The following is a 22,996-nucleotide window of genomic DNA, read 5'->3' as shown; positions in this document are numbered from 1 at the left end:
TGTCTTCTAGTTGTGGCCAGTGAGTGCAGTGTGAGGTCTTCTCATTGTGTGGCTTCTCTCACTGCGGTGGCTTCTCTTGTTGCAGAGTATGGACTTTAGGGTGCATAGGCTCAATAGTTGCAGCTCACGGGCTAGAGCACAGGCTCAGTAGTTCTGGTGTACAGGCTTACTTGCTCTGCAACATGTGGGATCTTTCCAGATCAGGGTTCAAACCTGTGTCCCCTGCACTGGCAGGTGGATTCTTAACCACTGCACCACCAGGGAAATCCCATATAATGATAATTTTAAAAGACAATTGCTTTAACGCTTTCAAGGCATCTGTTCATTCAGTTCAGTTCAGTTCATTTCAGTCACTCAGTCGTGTCTGATTCTTTGCGACCCCATGAATCGCAGCACGCCAGGCCTCCCTGTCCATCACCAACTCCTGGAGTTCACTCAGACTCACGTCCATTGAGTCAGTGATGCCATCCAGCCATCTCATCCTCTGTCGTCCCCTTTCCCTCCTGCCCCCAATCCCTCCCAGCATCAGAGTCTTTTCCAATGAGTCAACTCTTCGCATGATGTGGCCAAAGTACTAGAGTTTCAGCTTCAGCATCATTCCTTCTGAAGAAATCCCAGGGCTGATCTCCTTCAGAATGGACTGGTTGGATCTCCTTACAGTCCATGGGACTCTCAAGAGTCTTCTCCAACATCACAGTTCAAAAGCATCAATTCTTCGGTGCTCAGCCTTCTTCACAGTCCAACTCTCACATCCATACATGACCACAGGAAAAACCATAGCCTTGACTAGACGGACCTTAGTAGGCAAAGTAATGTCTCTGCTTTTGAATATACTATCTAGGTTGGTCATAAATTTTTTTCCAAGGAGTAAGCATCTTTTAATTTCATGGCTGCAATCACCATCTGCAGTGATTTTGGAGCCCCCCAAAATAAAGTCTGACACTGTTTCCACTGTTTCCCCATCTATTTCCCATGAAGTGATGGGACCGGATGCCATGATCTTTGTTTTCTGAATGTTGAGCTTTAAGCCAACTTTTTCACTCTCCACTTTCACTTTCATCAAGAGCCTCTTTAGTTCCTCTTCACTTTCTGCCATAAGGGTGGTGTCATCTACATATCTGAGGTTATTGAGATTTCTCCCGACAATCTTGATTCCAGCTTGTGCTTCTTCCAGCCCAGCGTTTCTCATGATGTACTCTGCATAGAAGTTAAATAAGCAGGCTGACAATATACAGCCTTGACATACTCCTTTTCCTATTTGGAACCAGTCTGTGGTTCCATGTCCAGTTCTAACTGTTGCTTCCTGACCGGCATACAGGTTTCTCAAGAGGCAGGTCAGGTGGTGTGGTATTCCCATCTCTTTCAGAATTTTCAAGTTTATTGTCATCCACACATAACTTTAAAATTTTCTATTCATTAAATTTTCACTATTAACAGATATACAGAAGAATTTTAAGAGGTTATTTTTACTTCAGTTGAGAAAATTGCAAATATATTAATTCATAAAATATATTGTATAATTGAAATCTTTTAATTTATGTAAATAGCACTAAATACACACATGACATATAGTAATTGTTTAATGCATGTTAATGAAGGACAGAGTAGGTGACACTGAAGGTTTTTATTTTTTTATTTATTTATTTTTTTTTTAATTTATTTATTTATTTTTAATTTTTACTTTACAATTCTGTATTGGCTTTGGCATAGATTGACATGAATCCACCACAGGTGTACATGCGTTCCCAAACATGAACCCCCCTCCCACCCCCCTCCCCACAACATCTCTCTGGGTCATCCCCGCGCGTCAGCCCCAAGCGTGTCATATCCTGCATCAGACATAGACTGGTATTTCGATTCTTACATGTTATTATACATGTTTCAATGCCATTCTCCCAAATCATCACACCCTCTCCCTCTCCCTCTGAGTCCAAAAGTCCGCTATACACATCTGTGTCTCTTTTGCTGTCCTGCATACAGGGTCATCATTGCCATCTTCCTAAATTCCATATATATGTGTTAGTATACTGTATTGGTGTTTTTCTTTCTGGCTCACTTCACTCTGTATAATCGGCTCCAGTTTCATCCATCTCATCAGAACTGATTCAAATGTATTCTTTTTAATGGCTGAGTAATACTCCATTGTGTATATGTACCACAGCTTTCTTATCCATTCATCTACTGATGGACATCTAGGTTGTTTCCATGTCCTGGCTATTATAAACAGTGCTGCGATGAACATTGGGGTACATGTGTTTCTTTCAATTCTGGTTTCCTCTGTGTGTATGCCCAACAGTGGGATTGCTGGGTCATAAGGCATTTCTATTTGCAATTTTTTAAGGAATCTCCACACTGTTCTCCATAGTGGCTGTACTAGTTTGCACTCCCACCAACAGTGTAGGAGGGTTCCCTTCTCTCCACACCCTCTCCAGCATTTATTGCTTGCAGATTTTTGGATCGCAGACATTCTGACTGGTGTGAAGTGGTACCTCATTGTGGTTTTGATTTGCATTTCTCTTATAATGAGTGATGTTGAGCATCTTTTCATGTGTTTGTTAGCCATCCATATGTCTTCTTTGGAGAAATGTCTATTTAGTTCTTTGGCCCATTTTTTGATTGGGTCGTTTATTTTTCTGGAATTGAGCTGCAGGAGTTGCTTGTATATTTTTGAGATTAGTTGTTTGTCAGTTGCTTCATTTGCTATTATTTTCTCCCATTCGGAAGGCTGTCTTTTCACTTTGCTTATGTTTTCCTTTGTTGTGCAGAAGCTTTTAATTTTAAAATCTAGGAGGAAAGAAGGAAGGAAGGAAAGAATAGAGGAGTAAAAATAAGGAAAAAGAAGAACAAAGCAGGTGTGAGAAAGAGACAGGACAGGAGTTGTAATTTGAGTCCCAAAAAGACAGGAGAGTAAGATTGGGGCAAGAGTTATATTTAAAGAAATAATGACAAAAGTCTCAAAAACTGATGCAAGACATCAAGCCACAGAATCACGAAAAATAAATTCTAAGCAGCACAAATTCAAAAGTAGCTCTTTATTATAATAAAACTTTAAAAAGCCAAATACTGGAAATCTGAAGACTAGGGAATGATATCTTCAGTGTGCTAATGTGCTAAAAGAACTACTGTCCTAGAATAGAAAGATACATGTGAATGCATGGCTGAGTCACTCTGCTGTGCACCTGAAACTGTCACAACATTATTAATCACTATACTCCAATATAAAATAAAAAGTTAAAAAAAATTTTAAAGAACTATTATCCTAGAGTTCTATTCCAATTAAAAATCAACTTCAAAATATGAGATGAAACAAAGACATTCTCAGGCCAACAAAAACTGAGAGAATTCATCAACCACAGACCACATTAAGAAAATACTTCAGCTAGAAAGAGAATAATCCTAGAAGGACGCACAGAGTTGTTGGAAGAAGTGAAAAAAATACAGAGTGAAGACATGGTACAACATAAATGAATCGTCACTACACAGAATTGTACTAATATTGTCTTGTGGGGGGTAAAATAGAGAATTTAAATACATAACAGCTGTCTTAGTTTCCCAAGGGTACTGTAAGAAAGTACTACAAACTCGGTGGCTTAAAACAAATCTATTCTCTCCCCGTTCTGGAGGCTAGAAGTCTGAAATCAGGTTGTTAGCAGGCACACACTCTCTCTCTGAAGGCCTTAGGGGATGATCTCCCTTGCCTCTTCCTACCTTCTGCTGGTTGCCAGCATTCCTTGGTGTTCCTTGTCTCATGGATTGCATCACTCTAACCTCTGCCTCCATCTTTCCACAATTCGTGCATCTGTATCCATATTTTCTTCTTCTTATAAGGACACCAGTCACTGGATTAGGGCCCACTCTAATCTGCTAGAAATTCATCTTAACTTGATTACATCTGCAAAGACTCAAGTTCCAAATTAAGTTACATTCACGACTTCAATCAAGAGGTTAGGACATATACATATACATTTGGAGGGATACTGCTGGTGCTGCTGCTGCTAAATCATTTCAGTCATGTCCAACTCTGTGCGACCCCATAGACGGCAGCCCACCAGGCTCTGCCACCCCTGGGATTCTCCAGGCAAGAACACTGGAGTGGGTTGCCATTTCCTTCTCCAGTGCATGAAAGTGAAAAGTGAAAGTGAAGTCGCTCAGTCGTGTCTGACTGTTAGCGACCCCATGGACTGCAGCCTACCAGGTTCCTCCATCCATGGGAATTTGCAAGCAAGAGTACTGGAGTGGGTTGCCATTGCCTTCTCCTTGGAGGGATACTACTTAACCCAAATAACAACATCAATAGCACAAAAATTAGGAGCAGAGAAAATGGAGTTAAAGTACTCCAAATGTCATGATTTGTTCAGTAAGTTGTAAAAATATACAGTTATATTAGACTTCAGTAAACCAATTATGCATGCTTGAATTTAGGATAAACACTAAAAGAATAGTATATGAAATGTTGTGTTTCTGGCATGATGTATGCCATATTTTCATTATCATTCAGTTCAACATATATCCTAATTTTCAATGTGATTATCTTTGATATGTGGGTTATTTGGGGATAATATATCACAAAGTTTATTTCAAGAATGCAAAGTTGATTCAAACTTTGAAAATAATTAACAAAATAAAAAAGAACATTATAACCATCTCAATAGATGAAATTCAAATATAATTTCCTTTATGTCTACAAAATTCCTAATGTAAGCTATCATACTAAATGGTAAAGTAATTGAAGTTTTCCCCTTGAGATCCAGCTCAAGGCAAGAATTCTCTCTAGGACAATTCCCACTCAGCATTGTACTAAAAGTCTGGATGCAATAAGGCAAGAAAAATTATTAACAAATATCCCATAATCCATCAGTTCTAGTCCCAGATATCATATATGCCTAACAAATAGACACACATGTGGACCAAATGACAAAGACAATAATGACCACAGCAACTCATTTTGTAAAACCCAAAAATTAGGAGCAATACTTGGAGATCAAACCAGTCAATCCTAAAGGAAATCAGTCATGAATATTCATTGGAATAACTGATGCTGAAGCTGAAACTCCCATACTTTGGCCACCTGATGTGAAGAACTGGCTCATTAGACAAGACCCTGATGCTGGGAAAGATTGAAGGTGGGAGGAGAAGGGGATGACAGAGGATGAGATGGTTGGATGGCATCAGTGACTTAATGGACATGAGTTTGAGCAACCTCTGGGAGTTGATGATGGAGAGGGAAGCTTGGCGTGCTGCAGAATTGGACACGACTGAGTGACAGAACTGAACTGAGAAGCAATACAGTTGTTCATTAACAATATCATGGATTAATTATGATATATTAATACAATCCAACCAAGATAATCACGGTGGTATGATCACTCACCTAGAGCCAGACATCCTGGAATGTGAAGTCAAGTGGGCCTTAGAAAGCATCAATGAACAAAGCTAGTGGATGTCATGGAATTCCAGTTGAGCTATTTCAAATCCTGAATGATGATGCTGTGAAAGTGCTGCACTAAATTTGCCAGCAAATTTGGAAAACTCAGCAGTGGCCACAGGACTGGAAAAGGCCAGTTTTAATTCCAATCCCAAAGAAAGGCAATGGCAAAGAATGCTAATGCTACCGCACAATTGCACCTATCTCACACGCTAGTAAAGTAATGCTCAAAATTCTGCAAGCCAGGCTTCAGCAATACGTGAACCATGTTCTTCCAGATGTTCAAGCTGGTTTTAGAAAAGACAGAGGAACCAGAGATCAAATTGCCAACATCTGCTGGATCATTTAAAAAGCAAGAAAGTTCCAGAAAAACATCTATTTCTGCTTTTTTGACTATGCCAAAACCTTTGACTGTGTGGATCACAATAAACTGTGGAAAAATCTGAAAGAGATGGGAATACCAGACCACCTGACCTGCCTCTTGAGAAACCTGTATGCCGGTCAGGAAGCAACAGTTAGAACTGGACATGGAACCACAGACTGGTTCCAAATAGGAAAAGGTGTACGTCAAGGCTGTATATTGTCAGCCTGCTTATTTAACTTCTATGCAGAGTACATCATGAGAAACGCTGGGCTGGAAGAAGCACAAGCTGGAATCAAGATTGCCGGGAGAAATATCAATAACCTCAGATATGTAGTGACACCACCCTTATGGCAGAAAGTGAAGAGGAACTAAAGAGGCTCTTGATGAAAGTGAAAGAGGAGAGTGAAAAAGTTGGCTTAAACCTCAACATTCAGAAAACGAAGATCATGGCATCTCGTCCCATCACTTCATGGGAAATAGATGGGGAAACAGTGGAACAATGTCAGACTTTATTTTTGGGGGGCTCCAAAATCACTGCAGATGGTGATTGCAGCCATGAACTTAAAAGACGCTTACTCCCTGGAAGGAAAGTTATGACCAACCTAGATAGTATATTCAAAAGCAGAGACATTACTTTGTCAACAAAGGTCCATCTAGTCAAGGCTATGGTTTTTCCAATGGTCATGTATGGATGTGAGAATTGGACTGTGAAGAAAGCTGAGTGCCGAAGAATTGATGCTTTTGAACTGTGATGTTGGAGAAGACTCTTGAGGGTCCCTTGGACTGCAAGGAGATCCAACCAGTCCATGCTAAAGGAGATCAGCCCTGGTGTTCTCTGGAAGGAATGATGCTAAAGCTGAACTCCAATACTTTGGCCACCTCATGTGAAGAGTTGACTCATTGGAAAAGACTCTGATTCTGGAGGGATTGGGGGCAGGAGGAGAAGGGGACAACAGAGGATGAGATGGCTGGATGGCATCACCGACTTGATGGACGTGAGTTTGAGTGAACTCCGGGAGATGGTGATGGACAGGGAGGCCTGGCATGCTGTGATTCATGGGGTCGCAAAGAGTCGGACACGACTGAGTGATTTTACTGAAGTGAACTGAACTGAATATATAAATGTGTGTCTATACATATATACAGATGGCAGTATTAATCAACAGTATTACTATAATTGTTACACAGAAATTTTAAAACAGAACTTGACTGTCATGTGGAATATAGAAGGCCAATTAGTTGGACCTTTTACAATCAGACTGAGTAGAAAATAATTGCTTGTAAGAACATTGCAAAATCCCAAAGGTTTCTGTTATTTTTTATTATTCAATCAAGAAAGGGAGGAACTCTTATAAGAAAAATTATATTAAATCATATATTTAAAAGTAATGATTTTTCTCTTCTGCTGCTTTACTTTAGAAGATTCAGATTATAATATCACTATAACTTCTGTAGGAGTTTCATTTAAAAAATAGAAAGCAGAGAACCATTTATGTGTCTCTTATTACAGCTGAATTAGAGGGTTTTTTTTTTTTTTTACTTTACAAGGTTTCTTTAATGACCATATAAACAATTCCAAGATATTATCTCTAATGACAGAATGATTGGGTAACTTCATGACTAGATTTTTATTTCAAAACTTTCAAAATTATAAAACAGAGGTATTTTAAAGTTATGAAAGATTATAATCTAATTTATGAAAATAAATCATTAATGATCCCTTGTTTCACAAAAGTAAAAATACTATTTTCAGAAGTCAAAATATTCCAATTAAAGTTCAGTTCAGTTCAGTCGCTCAGTCATGTCCAACTCTTTGTGACCCCATGAATCACAGCATGCCAGGCCTCACTGTCCATCACCATCTCCCGGAGTTCACTCAAATTCACGTCCATCAGGTCGGTGATGCCATCCAGCCATCTCATCCTCTGTTGTCCCCTTCTCCTTCTGCCCCCAATCCCTCCCAGCATCAGGGTCTTTTCCAATGAGTCAACTCTTTGCATGAGGTGGCGAAAGTATTGGAGTTTCAGCTTTAGCATCATTCCTTCCAAAGAACACCAGGGCTGATCTCCTTTAGCATGGACTGGTTGGATCTCCTTGCAGTCCATGGGACTCTCAAGAGTCTTCTCCAACACCACAGTTCAAAAGCGTCAATTCTTCGGCGCTCAGCTTTCTTCACAGTCCAACTCTCACATCCATACATGACCACAGGAAAAACCATAGCCTTGACTAGATGGACCTTTGTTGGCAAAGTAATGTCTCTGCTTTTGAACATGCTGTCTAGGTTGGTCATAACTTTCCTTCCAAGGAGTAAGCGTCTTTTAAGTTCATGGCTGCAATCACCATCTGCAGTGATTTTGGAGCCCCCCAAAAATAAAGTCTGACACTCTTCCACTGTTTCCCCATCTATTTCCCATGAAGTGATAGGACCAGATGCCATGATCTTCGTTTTCTGAATGTTGAGCTTTAAGCCAGCTTTTTCTCTCTCCTCTTTCACTTTCATCAAGAGGCTTTTGAGTTCCTCTTCACTTTCTGCCATAAGGGTGGTGTCACTACATATCTGAGGTTATTGATATTTCTCCCGGCAATCTTGATTCCAGCTTGTGCTTCTTCCAGCCCAGCATTTCTCATGATGTACTCTGCATAGAAGTTAAATAAGCAGGCTGACAATATACAGCCTTGACGTACTCCTATTCCTATTTGGAACCAGTCTGTGGTTCCATGTCCAGTTCTAACTGTTGCTTCCTGACCTGCATACAGGTTTCTCAAGAGGCAGGTCAGGTGGTCTGGTATTCCCATCTCTTTCAGATTTTTCCACAGTTTATTGTGATCCACACAGTCAAAGGCTTTGGCATAGTCAAAAAAGCAGAAATAGATGTTTTTCTGGAACTTTCTTGCTTTTTCCATGATCCAGCAGATGTTGGCAATTTGATCTCTGGTTCCTCTGTCTTTTCTAAAACCAGCTTGAACATCTGGAATAACATGGTTCACATATTGCTGAAGCCTGGCTTGCAGAATTTTGAGCATTACTTTACTAGCATGTGAGACTAGGTGCTAAATATTTCAGGCTCAAATAACCCAAGAAATTACCACCTTCACACTCTGAAATGGAAGCACTACCAGTGATAATCTCATCATTACAATTTAAGAAATTATAGATGGGAATTTTCTGTAAGTGTTTGTAGCTCTAAAATACAACACTCAGCTGAAGAACAAGCTTTTGGGGTGCAATTCAAAACCTTCATCTTCAGGCTCATCATTCTGGAAGGACACACATAAAATATTTACAAGTGTTTCATGCCAACAAATTGCTCCAAAACATGAGAAGCGATGGCTAGATTGTTCTGTCTAAACGATTGCCTGTGTAAGGAAAATATCTTAGAAGCCTGTTTATAATTTCAGGTCCATAACTCACTGTTCAGAAAGTTAGCACTGTGATGTGCCAAACAGCATCCTGATTCATTAGATTTAGAAACCTATTAGCGGCTAAGAGAATCACTGTGTTAACCAGCAACACTCTGCGTTTTTGTTACTCTTTCTTGCACATCACATTTTCACACTTTGTAATCAGTTCAGTGCCATTCAGTTGCTCAGTCATGTCCGACTCTTTGCGACCCCATGAAACGCAGCACGCCAGGCCTCCCTGTCCATCACCAACTCCCAGAGTCCACCCAAACCCATGTCCATTGTGTCGGTGATGCCATCCAACCATCTCATCCTCTGCTGTCCCCTTCTCCTCCTGTCCTCAATCTTTCCCAGCATCAGGGTCTTTTCAAATGAGTCAGTTCTTCGCATCAGGTGGCCAAAGTATTGGCCTAGAATGTCGATGTTCACTCTTGCCATCTCCTGTTTGACCACTTCCAATTCGCCTTGATTCATGGACCTAACATTCCAGGTTCCTGTGCAATATTGCTCTTTACAACATCAGACCTTGCTTCTATCACCAGTCACATCCACAACTGGGTATTGTTTTTGCTTTGGCTCCATCCCTTCATTCTTTCTGGAGTTATTTCTCCACTGATCTCCAGTAGCATATTGGGCACCTACTGACCTGGGGAGTTCCTCTTTCAGTCCTATCATTTTGCCTTTTCATACTGTTCATGGGGTTCTCGAGGCAGGAATACTGAAGTCGTTTGCCATTCCCTTCTCCAGTGGACCACATTCTGTCAGACCTCTCCACCATGACCCATCCGTCTTGGGTGGCCTCACAGGGCATGGCTTCATTTCGTTGAGTTAGACAAGGCTGTGGTCCATGTGATCAGATTGGCTAGTTGTCTCTGATTGAGGTTTCAGTCTGTCTGCCCTCTGCTGCCCTCTCAGCACCTACTGTCTTACTTGGGTTTCTCTTACATTGGACGTGAGATATCTCTTAATGGCTGCTCCAGCAAAGGGCAGCCACTGCTCCTTACCTTGGACCTGGGGTAGCTCCTCTCAGCCGTGCTCGTGGGCTATCAAATACTAGCAACTCACTTGACAGTTCTTCTGAACTCACAGAGAAGAAAAAGAGATAGGCATGACTGAGCAGCTTCCCTAGAGTGGTCTTTTCTGGAGGAGTGCATTGTAATCTGCACCTAAAATATTGTTTTTCTTTCCTCTCTTGTTTTACAAGAATAAAATAACATTTCATCTCTGGGCTAGAAGTAATTTGTACTTGGGATCATCCATCCAGTACTATTTCAGTTTGATACACTTGATTTTTTCTATGTAGGAATTATATTGCAACAAAGTGACTTCCAGTCCCTCCCAAATAGATGGAAGTGAGGTGACAGGGTCCAGCCCTGGTGGATCCAGGGTAATTCAAAGGTGGGGACAGAATCGGCATCCTAGGAAAAACTTATTTAATTACAGACAGAGAGAGATTAGAAAATTAGCAGAGAAAAAGAGGCTGAATAACTTGTTTTACGTGGAATACCAATCACCACCTACGTAGGCCACAGGCGTCTTTCCATTCTCCCGAAGGAGAGGAGGCACTGAGGCCTCCCCAGTCCGATCTTAGAAGCCCAGGCAAAATTAGCAGGCTTGGTGATACCCACGTACCAGATGGGAATTCAGCCAGAAAATAGTAGGAGAGAAAAAGAGGCTGAATAACTTGGTTTACGTGGGATACCAATAAAATTCCAAGACAAGGAATTTACACCATCTACGTTGGGCCACCAGTGCCACTTGAATATCGGAAGGTGCCCCTCCTTGGGCACCTTCTTGTGTGGAACTTAAAAGCTGGGGCAAGTAAGTAGACGTGGCGGGCACCCACGCTCCAGATGGGAATTCAGCCAGAAAAACGGGGAGCAAGAAAGAACGACATGGGGGAATCAGTCTTTCCAGAAACTGATCCCATTTCTTTATTTTTTAGGTTTGCTTATATACCTTTTGTTACACATAGAGATAAATGGAAATTTTAAAGGCACGCGGGGGTCAGCAGTCCTGACATTTATCAAAATCAGGTGCTTCACATAAAAGTATAAAAAAAAGGTCTTAGGGGTTTTACATCATCTTCTGGCCATGAGGCCTGCTTACATTTTATGATCCTTTCTTTCTGATAACCAAAAAACTTATTTTTTCCAAGGGTGTTTTTTCTTAAACCAGGCGCCACCCTCTGAAGGTACCAGATAAAGTTGCATTCCTATAGGGTGAGGGTGTAGTGGGTTACAACTAAGAAAGGAATTTATTTAACCTAAGGTTAACATGATTAATCTTAAAGGTAAATACTTATTTCTCTTATATGCTAGTTATATTCATTATAAGAGCAGGGAATATGGAGATTTAGCAGCAAACATCAACCCAACAAATGAAAACCCTTCACCAATGTTCCCCTTAAGATCTATTTAGTCTTAAGATAGTGATAAAGTTACATTTTTGCATAGCAAGGACACAATGATTTATAACAAAGTACAGTGATCTATAACAAAAGAGAAAATTCATTAACTCAAAAGTTCTAGTATTGCTAACATCAAAAACTACTATATTTCCTTTTCTATATTCCAAATATATTGATTAATATATTCCCAGGTGCCTAAGGATATGGAGGCCTGCTGGCAATCATTGACTCAACAATGAGAAAAGCCCTATGCTAATTAAGACTTTCAAGATACTCCAAACTCTCTGTGCTGTTTATGGTTGAGAGGTTGTCACACAAGCTAGTCTGTCAGCAGAGAGGTTTGACCTGAGACACCCTTGTCACACCCAGGAATTTTACTGACTGGAGCTGCACGTTTACTCCTTCTCTGAGAGAACCAGTGGGGAACAGCCCCCCATAAAGTCAGAAGTGTAGATGAGAGCATGAAACAGTAAAGTAGGTAGACTCTGATTTTGGGGATAGATGCTTGGGAACAGGGGGTTTCCTGAGGCTCGATCCTGCCTTTGTGTATGCCAAGCCTCCTTCTTCATGACCTTTGCCAAGGGTGGAGTTCCTCACGCTGGCTCCCGGCAGTGAGGGAGGCCACCACTCTACCCTGGTGATGAATAGTCACCAGCGTAGAGCCATCTAAATTGGCAGGCTAGGCGGTGTCTGCTTCTGTCCACACATCCCCTTGTATTAATGACTCTCTCCTGATGCAACCTTATTCCTGAACCTCCCTTCACTGGCTACTGCATCACTGTGGCTGCTGGAACTGTAGAAAGCATTTGAGGAATTTTACAGTCTGGTAAAATTATTCTGCAACCTCAGTTTTTAAAAATACATCTTCCAGATATTTCTTCTCTCAAAGTTTTAATTATATCTTGAAATCTATGTTCCCATTTAAAATGACTCAAAGTTTGGACTTACCAATCAAATAATACTTTTCCAGTGGTATTTAAACCCTTTGATTCAAGTTACTATTAAATATTGTCCTTGTACCTTAGATTTTTTTTCTTCAAGTGAAAGATAATCCTTTGGTTGTTAGTTTATTCCAGGGTTTATTTTAATGTGGAAAAAATAATGCTTGGCATATAAGATCTTGCCCATCTGCCTAAGCTCAAGCCTTTTTTTTTGGGTTTGCAGAGATCAAGAAAAAACAGGACATCTGAGTTACAAAAGCAATAGGCAGTCAATTCAACATCTAAAGGTGAGTATATAGAAATATTGCAGATTTGCCTTCTTTGCAGAAAAAGAAAACTAAAATAATTTGTAGATACATCTTTAGAAGCCATCAGATCATGGGATTTTTTCATATATCCTGTAATGATTAATTTTCTGTTAAATATTTATGTTGCTTTTGGAGCCATCAATTTTTTTTATCTCTGTTGTATGATAAACTTTCTAAGAGTGGGAAACAAAGAAATAGCACATCTTTACTTTTTGCCCTCATCCTACCTTTATATCCTCATCCTATCCTTGTTGATGGGTAAGTAAGAGTGACTGAAATTCAGAGTCACTTAGAATACTTACAGAAATGCTCTGTGACAACCTAGAGGGGTGGGATGGAGGTGGGGGTGGGAGGGAGGTTCAAGAGGAAGAGAATATATGTATACTTATGACTGATTCATGTTGTACAGAAGAAGCCAACACTTGTAAAACAATTGTCCTCCAAATAAAAATAAATTCAAAAAATTTTTAAACCTCAAACATTAAAAAAAATAATAACAGCCAATGTTTGCAAGGATGAGCAGAAACCTCCATTCTCATTCATTGCTAAAGAGAGAATAAAGTCCTTCCAAACTTTAAAAACCATTTTGCAGCTATACCAGTACATTTTAGTTCCTATGAGCAACAAAGTATTAATAATATAACAAAGTTATTCTGGTTAAGGAGACTATGGAAGCTGTGTAGTTGTGTATTTTTTAAATGGTGATGAAAGAGTAGGAGCTCTGGCCTCTGCTATTTAGTTGATAAATGACTTTGCATTGTTTGACCAGTCACTTCCTACATTGCCTCATCTTTTTTGTGCTGATATCTACATCTAAGTGATATCTACAATGACTTTCTGTTTTATAAGTGGTTGTATTTAAACTTTTGTCCAAAGAGCTGATGACAAGGCAATTTTGGGTCAAGGAATCTTTTTGGTCAGTATCCTTCTTTAGTTGACATCCTTTGTTGCCCTAGTCCATGACTGATCTACTTATGTCTTATTGATCTTTTTTTCTAATGAAGCTTTGTGTTTACTCCTTGATTTCAGAATAAAGCTACAGGCACTGGATCCCTAACTTGCTAATATTATAGACTCTGCTGACAAAAATGACTTAACACTACTACCCTACGCAGCCTGCTGGCCTTTCATGGTCCCACTAGCCACCCATGTCTATGTACCAACCTGTCGAGTTTTCTCTCGTTGCTCAGCTGTTCAGTTTCTTTCAGTTTGTCTCTGCCTTGGTTTTTCCTGATCATCTTCTATTTTTCTGAATGTTACCTACTCTTACGCAAGTCCACTCTTTCCATTTCTATAGCCTCGTTATCCTTGAGCTTCCAACCTCTTAAAAACATGATGGCTGCCTGTTCCTATTCTTCTGGGAAGTTGTCTTCTCAGACACTTCTCATAAAACATTAGGGCTGTAAAAGAATTTATTTTAGCTACTTCATTCTAGAGTGAAAGAAACGGAAGTCTGTGGAGACAAGTTTACCACAAGGCCAAAATTAAGGACTTTTTCATTGCAAAGAACTGGAGAATCCAGCCTTGGCCCCCACTGATATAATCTCGGCTCCCAGAAGTTTTCTAGAGTTTTATCTACACTGGGATCCATTTCTTCCAGTTGGCATAGCCCTGAGCGGGGCGGGGGGCGGGGGTCTTTGAAATGCAGAGGATGGGATCTGAAATCTACCACAGGCATTAGCAACCAGCACGTCTATACTTCAATTACCCTTCACTTTCTGTAATCAGAAGAGAATTGCACTGCATACAGAAAGTGCAGATGAGTTGGAATAGGGACATTATATTAAAAACAAAAACAGGACTTTGTTCTAGTCGGTTTTGGTTGGAAAAAACTGTTCCAAATCCTCTCATGGGATATTGAATAACATAATTTTGGCAAAAGATTGTAACCTTTGTTGGTCTTCTTCAGTCATTATTCTGCTTAACTACCATGGTCACAGATCTGTTCTCTGAGCCTCTCTGTGGGAAATTCTTTGGTAGTTCTGAGTTTTTTTGCACCTACTCTGTTTTGAAAAGTCCTAGTTTTCTTGAGACGCCTTTCTTTTGTTTTCTCAGAGCCTCCATCCCCAACTGGTGACATCTTTAGGATGGATCATTAATGTGCTCTCAGAATATTTTCTGAAGCTTTTAGTGGGAGCAAAATTTTACTTCATCTGTCAGTGAATAACTTCTGTATTGCAGTCTTATCTGGTGTGTCTGTTCTTGGAAAATTGTTCAAAGTCATTATTCAGTTCCCACTGGTATTTATAATCATTCCTTGGTGACTTATATTGTTACACATCTGCATAGGATTTCATGGTTTTCACATTATCTTGTTTGAATCTATGAGATATAGGTAGGGCTGATATTATCTCCATTTTATGATTGTAGAAACTTCAGCTCAGTGATTCAGTGACTTTCCTAAAGTCACCAAAATAGTAAGTGGCAGAGTGAAGACTAAAATCTTAGCCTAATGCCAGTGTTCTTCCACATGACTCTACTAATCAAGCATGAAGATTGTCTTTGTCTGATTGCACCCCACCCACTTGTCTGAAAGGCAAAAACACCCCACGTTTAGAAGCAGGACTTGAAAAAGACATCTTCATTCACATGAAAAAAGCAGTTTGCTACCATGAGACTCTTAAGACATCTCCTTACACAAAAAAGATTCAAGTCTTATTTCCAAAACTGCTAACTGAAGAATGTCAGTTACAAACACAGAAAATCAAAGTTCAATCTCCAGCATCTCCGACTGCTAATTACATTTTTACGCTAACCACATTTCTATGCTACAACTGAATAAATCCATGCCTTGCACTTGGAGTTGCAGCTCCCAGAAGCTCTTTGTTCAGTTCTTTGCAAGGAACGTGTGCGAGTTCTACTGTCTGACTAATGGGCCATGCAGATGGATGATGCCACAGATGGCTGCAGAAACAGAACTCCTCACAGGTTAGAGTAGAGAACTTTGGCAAGGCCAAGTCATGTCTCTGTCTGCCACCTACCCCGTGAACTCTCAGACTTGCCATGAGACACTGAGGAACCTAGAATAGAGAAGGAAGACAGATCAAGGGCAGAAGTGGAACTTCTTACATTTCATCAGTACTGTCCTCAAGAGCATGCCATTGTAAAGAAAAAAAAAAAAAAGAGGGAGAGAGTATGCAATTGCTTAGGACCTGGGTGGAGAGCAGCAAATTTGCAAGCATGGCATACTAAGTTCATCATTGGCTAAAGTTCTTACACTTGTAAGGCACTCTTGTATTAGGGCTCCTAAAAAAGTAGTACTGATAGAGTCCTTCCATGAACTGGTCTGTGTTCACACACCACTTACTGTTCTAAATGGCCCAAACTGGACAGCTCAAACATAGGATATCCTTCTTGTCCTCCTCTGAACCTTCCTTGGGACCCTGACAAGAACTTGTGAATATGTATGTTAGCCACTCAATCATGTCCAACTCTTTATGACCCCATGAACTACAGCACACCAGGCTTCCCTGTCCTTCACCATCTCCTGGGGTTTACTAAAATTCTTGTCCATTAAATCAGTGAGGCCATCCAACCATCTCATCCTCTATCATCCCCTTCTCCTCCTACACTCAATCTTTCCCAGCATTAAGGTCTTTTCCAATGAGTTGGCTCTTTGCATCAGGTAGCCAAAGTATTGGAGCTTCAGCTTCCGCACCAGTCCTTCCAATGAATATTCAGAGTTGATTTCCTTTAGGACTAAGTGGTTTGATCTACTTGCTGTCCAAGGGACTCTCAAGAGTCTTCTCCAGCACCACAGTTTGAAAGCATCAATTATTTGGCACTCAACCTTCTTTATGGTCCAGCTCTCACATCCATACTTGACTACTGGAAAAACCATAGCTTTGACTATTTGGACCTTTGTTGGCAAAGTGATGTCTCTGTTTTTTAATACATTGTACATTGTCTAGGTTTGTCATAGCTATTCTTCCAAGGAGCAAGTGAATTTTAATTATGTGGCTGCAGTCAATGTCCACATTGACTTTGGAGCCCAAGAAAATGAAATGTGATACTGTTGCTACTTTTTCCCCATCTATTTGCCATGAAGTGATAGGACTGGATGCCATGATCTTAATTTTTTGAATGTTGAGTTGTAAGTCAGCTTTTCCCACTCTCCTCTTTGACTTTCATCAAAAAGCTCTTTAGTTCCTCTTTACTTTCTGCCACTAAAGTGGTATCACCTGCATATCTGAGGTTGTTGATATTTCTCCCAGCAATCTTGATTCCAGCTTGTGAGTCATCCACTCCAGCATTTCATATAATGTACTCTGCATATAAGTTAAATAAGCAGGGTGACAACGTACAGCCTTGACATACTCCTTCCCCAATGTTGAATCAGCCCGTTGTTCCATGTTCAATTCTAACTCTTGCTTCTTGTCCTGCAAACAGGTTTCTCAGGAGGCAGGGAATGTGGTCTGATATTCCCATCTCTTTAAGAATATTTCACAGTTTGTTGTGATCCACGCAAAGGCTTTAGTGTAGTCAATGAAGCAGAAGTAGATTTTTTTTGGAATTCCCTTGCTTTTCCTATGATCCAGCATATGTTGGCAATTTGATCTATTTTTCCTTTGCCATTTCTAAATCCAGTTTGTACCTCTGGAAGTTCTCAGTTCACATATTGCTGAGGCCTGGCTTGAAGGATTTTGAGCATAATCTTGTAAGCATGTAAAATGAGTGCAATTGTACACTAATTTGAACATCCTTTGGCATTTCCTTTCTTTGGAATTGGAATGAAAACTGACCTTTTCCAGTCCTGTGCCCACTGCTGAGTTTTCCAAATTTGCTGACATGTTGAGTGCAGCACTTTCACAACATCATCATTTAGTATTTGAAATAGCTCAGCTGGAATTTCATCACCTCCACTATCTTTGTTCATAGTAATGCTTCCTAAGGCCCACTTGACTTCACACTCCAGGATGCCTGGCTTTAGGTGAGTGACCACAACATCCTGGTTATCTGGGTCATTAAGAGCTTTTTTTGTACAGTTTTTCTGTGTATTCTTTCCACCTAATCTCTTCTGATTCTATTAGGCCCTTGCCATTTATGAAAGGAGTTTTGAAAGTCTAGTGATTAAATTTTCTGGTGTCAGCATTTTCTATGTAGCTTTTGTTGTATGTTTCTTCCATCTGTGTCTTTCTCCCCTCAGTGCTCAAGGTGGACTGTTTGCAAAATTCTTCAGTCAGTTGAAATTTCAAGAATATTTGATTCTCATAACCTCCCTTCTTTCAAGTCTGTCGGCTACCCTGTTCTCTGTGTAACCAGCCACACCTTCCTGTGCCACAGCAAGGTTGTATGAGAGGAGTAAAACCACCTACAATTTAGACTCTTCTCCATGCTGGATCGGAGATACTCCATAGGTTAGAGGAAACTACATGTAGGTGGGATGTCTTCAGCTCCATTTCCTCAGAGGAGGGAGAATATAAACATCTGAGACTGAGAAGTCTCCTGCTAAGACTCCTAGAGAAGACTCAAGCAGTTGCAACAGAGAAACAAAACTTTCTCTTCCTTTTTATGTGTGTTACCTGGTATGTTGTAAATCTGGGGCATATCTTAGCTATTTAGTGGAAAAGCTAATCAGATACTAGTTAAGTACCACCAAGAAGGAAATGGAGGGGTGAAAGTTTAGAAATGAGTCATTAAGCTGGTTGTCTCAGAATCATTGGGATCTTCATAGTTAAGACCAGAAGGAGATAGCATCCATGATCAGGTAGTGAAATAGCTACACTGCTTAGGAGTCATGACTCAGCATAAGAACTGTAACCTGAATAAGCACACAAATTACCAAGCTGAGTTAAAATGAGAGAAAAGTGAATACTCCTTTTACCCTGGAAAAAGGTAGTTCAGTTCAGTCACTCAGTCGTGTCTGACTCTTTGCGACCCCATGAGTCGCAGCATGCCAGGCCTCCCTGTCCATCACCATCTCCCGGAGTTCACTCAGATTCACGTCCATTGAGTCAGTGATGCCATCCAGCCATCTCATCCTCTGTCGTTCCCTTCTCCTCCTGCCCCAATCCCTCCCAGCATCAAAGTCTTTACCAATGAGTCAACTCTTCACATGAGGTGGCCAAAGTACTGGAGTTTCAGCTTTAGCATCATTCCTTCCAAAGAAATCCCAGGGTTGATCTCCTTCAGAACGGACTGGTTGGATCTCCTTGCAGTCCATGGGACTCTCAAGAGTCTTCTCCAACACCACAGTTCAAAAGCATCAACTCTTCGGCTTTCTTCACAGTCCAACTCTCACATCCATACATGACTACTGGGAAAACCATAGCCTTGACTAGATGGACCTCAGTCGGCAAAGTAATGTCTCTGCTTTTGAATATGCTATCTAGGTTAGTCATAAATTTTCTTCCAAGGAGTAAGCGTCTTTTAATTTCATGGCTGCAGTCACCATCTGCAGTGATTTGGGAGCCCCCCAAAATAAAGTCTGACACTGTTTCCACTGTTTCCCCATCTAGTTCCCATGAAGTGATGGGACCGGATACCATGATCTTCGTTTTCTGAATGTTGAGCTTTAAGCCAACTTTTTCACTCTCCTCTTGCACTTTCATCAAGAGGCTTTTTAGTTCCTCTTCACTTTCTGCCATAAGGGTGGTGTCATCTGCATATCTGAGGTTATTGATATTTCTCCTAGCAATCTTGATTCCAGCTTGTTTCTTCCAGTCCAGCGTTTCTCATGATGTACTCTGCATAGAAGTTAAATAAGCAGGGTGACAATATACAGCCTCGACATACTCCTTTCCCTATTTGGAGCCAGTCTGTTGTTCCATGTCCAGTTCTAACTGTTGCTTCCTGACCTGCATACAGATTTCTCAAGAGGCAGGTCAGGTGGTCTGGTATTCCCATCTCTCTTAGAATGGAAAAAAGGTAAGGCATCAGCAAATAACTTCTTCCTGTTATTGTCCCCCATCCATGAGTCTGTTCTAGATCTGCTGTTTCCATGTCTTCATTTAAGAGGAATGTGAAGAACTTGATCATTTCTACTTTATATTACTCTGACAGTTTCAACATGTTTACAGTCTGTATTATATTTCACCATTCATTTCCATTTTATCTTTTGTTCAGGATGATAATATGCTAGTCTGGAGAACAACACAAGGATGCCTAACATGATGCAGCGTGACTTCCACACAGGAAAGGAGAGGAAGCCAGCAGCAAGCAAGAACATGGTTTCTTTTAGAAAAGATAATTCCTCAGGACTTTCCTGATACCATTTGTTAAAGAAGGGAGATAACAGTTTGTGCACAAATTGAAACATTTGTTGTCCAGGGTGTTACAAAGAAAAATACTGGTCAAAAGCAAAACCATCACAGTTTTCATTTTATGCACATGAAGTTTCCCAATCATTAATTTCAGTCTTTTATACTCTGCCCAGATGTTAGGTCAACCACTTCTGCCATTTCTGCAGATGCATTTTCCAAAAGCACATGTTTTAGGAATTCCGAATCTTGTGGTCTGTCTGATTTTCTACACTTGGAATCTATCTCCCTAAAGTATGTGTTAATCTGGCTTCCTAATATCTAGAAGTAATAGAGGAAGTTTCTATGGGATAACTAGTTGGGAGTTTTTAAACCTGCCTGCACGTAACTCAGATTCAGCCAAAATAATCTCTTCCACCTTGTGACACTAGGTACAAAATCCCATAGATAGGAAATACCGAGTTTTTATTAAGTAATCTGATGGAGCTACTTTTTTTTTTTTAAACACAATTCTCACTTCTTATTCTTTAGGGATCTTATTCTATACTCATCAAGAGTATACAAGTTGAAAAACTAATGAACTTGTTCATTTTTAATGTTGACCCTCTCTTCATAGGCAGAAGGTATGATTGCTTCTGTTTCTGAGAACAAATCCTGTCTATGCCTCATAGCCCAGCTTAATTTATTTTAATTTTTGTTTATTTATATAACACATGCCAAAGATGGGGGCATATACAGTCTTGAAATGTGAGAAGGAGCAAGAAAAGTGAGGATTTTGCCAATATACTCTGTTTGAAAAAAATAAAGAGATGTAAAGTGAAAGTGAAAGAAAGTGAAGAAATGTAAAATAACCCCCAAACCCATTAGTGGTGACCACTGAGTTTTGTTTATTATATCCAAATATCAAGGGCTAAAAATACTTTATTTTTAAAAAGTCACATTCCAAGGAACTCAAACATATACTTGTATACCAGTATTAATAGCAGACTATTCATAAGTAATAAAAGATGAAAACAACTCAAGTGTTCATCAACAGATGAATGGATTCTTAAACTGTGGTATATACCCATAACAGAATGTTATTCATCCATTAAAAAAAAATGTTAATATATGCTACAAGATGGTTAAACCTTGAAAATATTATGCTAAATGAAATAAGCCAGACACAAAAGGACATTTGTCTGAGGTACTGAGAATAGGCAAATTCATAGAAATGGAAAGTACAATAGCGCTTACCAGGGGCCAGGTCAAGGGGAGAATGAGGAGTTGTTTTTTAAAGGGCACAAAATCTCTGTTCAAGATAATGAAAAAGTTCTGGAAACACTAATGATAGTTGTACAATATTGTGAATGTACTTAATGCTGCTGATTTGTATGCTTAGAATAGTTAAAATGGTAAACAAACAAATAAAACTCTAATAAAATCTGATCAGTATTTCCAAGATGGGAAAAAAAGCATATGCCAGTTCTAAAGCATCTGAGAAGACTTACACCACTTGACAATAATTTGTCATAAACTTTTTGGTTTGAGATAAAAGGAGTTCACATCAACCCCAGCATAATGATCCAGCATAAATATTTTCTAGTCACTAGGCCACACTGATTACATCACTTCCTTAGTCTTCAGACACTTAGGAGTAGACTTGTACATTTTCAGACAACTCTCAGTAACACCTTATGCCACTTTGAACCGTGAAGTGCGATCTTTGAGTCACACATTGGCTGAATTGTGTAGGCTCTTCTGTCTTTTTCATAGTTACCATAGAAACTGGGTAGCCATTGTGTTGTGAGGAGACAATAAGAGCATCTAAGGGTGTACAATCAAAGTTAACCACGTTTCATGGTTCATAATCTCTTCCAGCTGACTCCATGTGTGATTATCATGTTCACATTGGGAGTATAAACATACAACCCAAAGGACTCTGGGAACTGAAGCCAAGAAACCATCTCACCCATGCAGGCGTCCCTCCCAACCTCCTCCCCTCAAAGATTTGTGAAAGAAACACATGAAAGAAACAGCATGTGAGCCTCAGGTGTTTCCAATTATATATATCCCTCATGTGAGCAGAGATTTCCTAATTCAAAACATGTTTTAGCTCAAATAGTCTTCCTTATACTTGAAGCCTGTGTATCTTCAGGAGAATTTCATCTGATTCATATCCTATTCATTGACACTTCATCAATAACAACATCTCCTCTGAGCTCTTCTGTAAGAGCACTTCCTCTCTGGGTGGTCAAAAATACAGTGCATTTAAGTACTGATTATTTTTATGAAGCACACTCTCAGAAAGTGTATAACCTTTTGCCCTTGCAAGAAAAAGAAAAATAAATGCTCACTGCAGTAGATTTCTTGTCAGTGACATCACCACGGAGTTTTCTAGCACAAGCCTAAACCATCTTCCTGCTCAAGGCCAGTCAGTCTCTCTCTAGAAATGGTATAGAAGGAGGAAGACTGAGTGATATAAATATATCTCCTATGCTGATATAAATCATTAACTGCCTAAATGTTAATACTACTCAGGCAAGACTATTCAGGGATTACAAAGAAAGAATGTGGGTATGGAGCATTTTGTTTTCCTATGTTTCTTGAATGAAAAATTTAAGACTGATCCTTTAGGCTTCAGCAGCCTTAGACAGCAGCAAGCTTTGTCTTACGGTCCCAGAACTTTGCCACTTCATTGTTGCCTCTGCAAGTTGGGTGTAGCCCTCTGCTTATAGCCATCTTATAGGAGTTGTGTGAGGATTATTTTATGAAGTATCTGAATAATAAGTATTGTTAAATAATATTCACTGTTTAGGGAAACAGATTCATCTATAGATGGATGAACTACATGAATTACAATGAAAATAAACCCCAAACTTTACTTTCTGCTGAATATGCCACAAAAATAGGTGAGTATTTTAAGCCCTATCCCAGTACTTTTCCTCTCGCTCTCTCTCTGTTACAC

General features: G+C 39.9%; 1 protein-coding gene across 1 annotated transcript in view; it reads left to right on the top strand.

Moving 5' to 3' along the window:
• LMNTD1 (lamin tail domain containing 1) overlaps positions 1 to 20,877 on the top strand; it is an 80,709-nt gene extending 59,832 nt beyond the window's left edge. The window contains exons 10-11 of the mRNA XM_040234575.1: positions 12,766 to 12,829; positions 19,916 to 20,877. Coding sequence (XP_040090509.1) covers positions 12,766 to 12,807 — 42 coding nt within the window. The 3' untranslated portion in view covers positions 12,808 to 12,829; positions 19,916 to 20,877. The remainder of the gene's footprint in view (positions 1 to 12,765; positions 12,830 to 19,915) is intronic.
• Positions 20,878 to 22,996: the final 2,119 nt, after the last annotated feature.

The sequence above is a fragment of the Oryx dammah genome, unplaced genomic scaffold (genome assembly GCF_014754425.2).
Source record: "Oryx dammah isolate SB20612 unplaced genomic scaffold, SCBI_Odam_1.1 HiC_scaffold_29, whole genome shotgun sequence".
Classification (NCBI taxonomy): domain Eukaryota; kingdom Metazoa; phylum Chordata; class Mammalia; order Artiodactyla; family Bovidae; genus Oryx; species Oryx dammah.
Note: the sequence above shows the minus strand (reverse complement) of the source record. Positions and strands in the feature narration are given on the sequence as shown.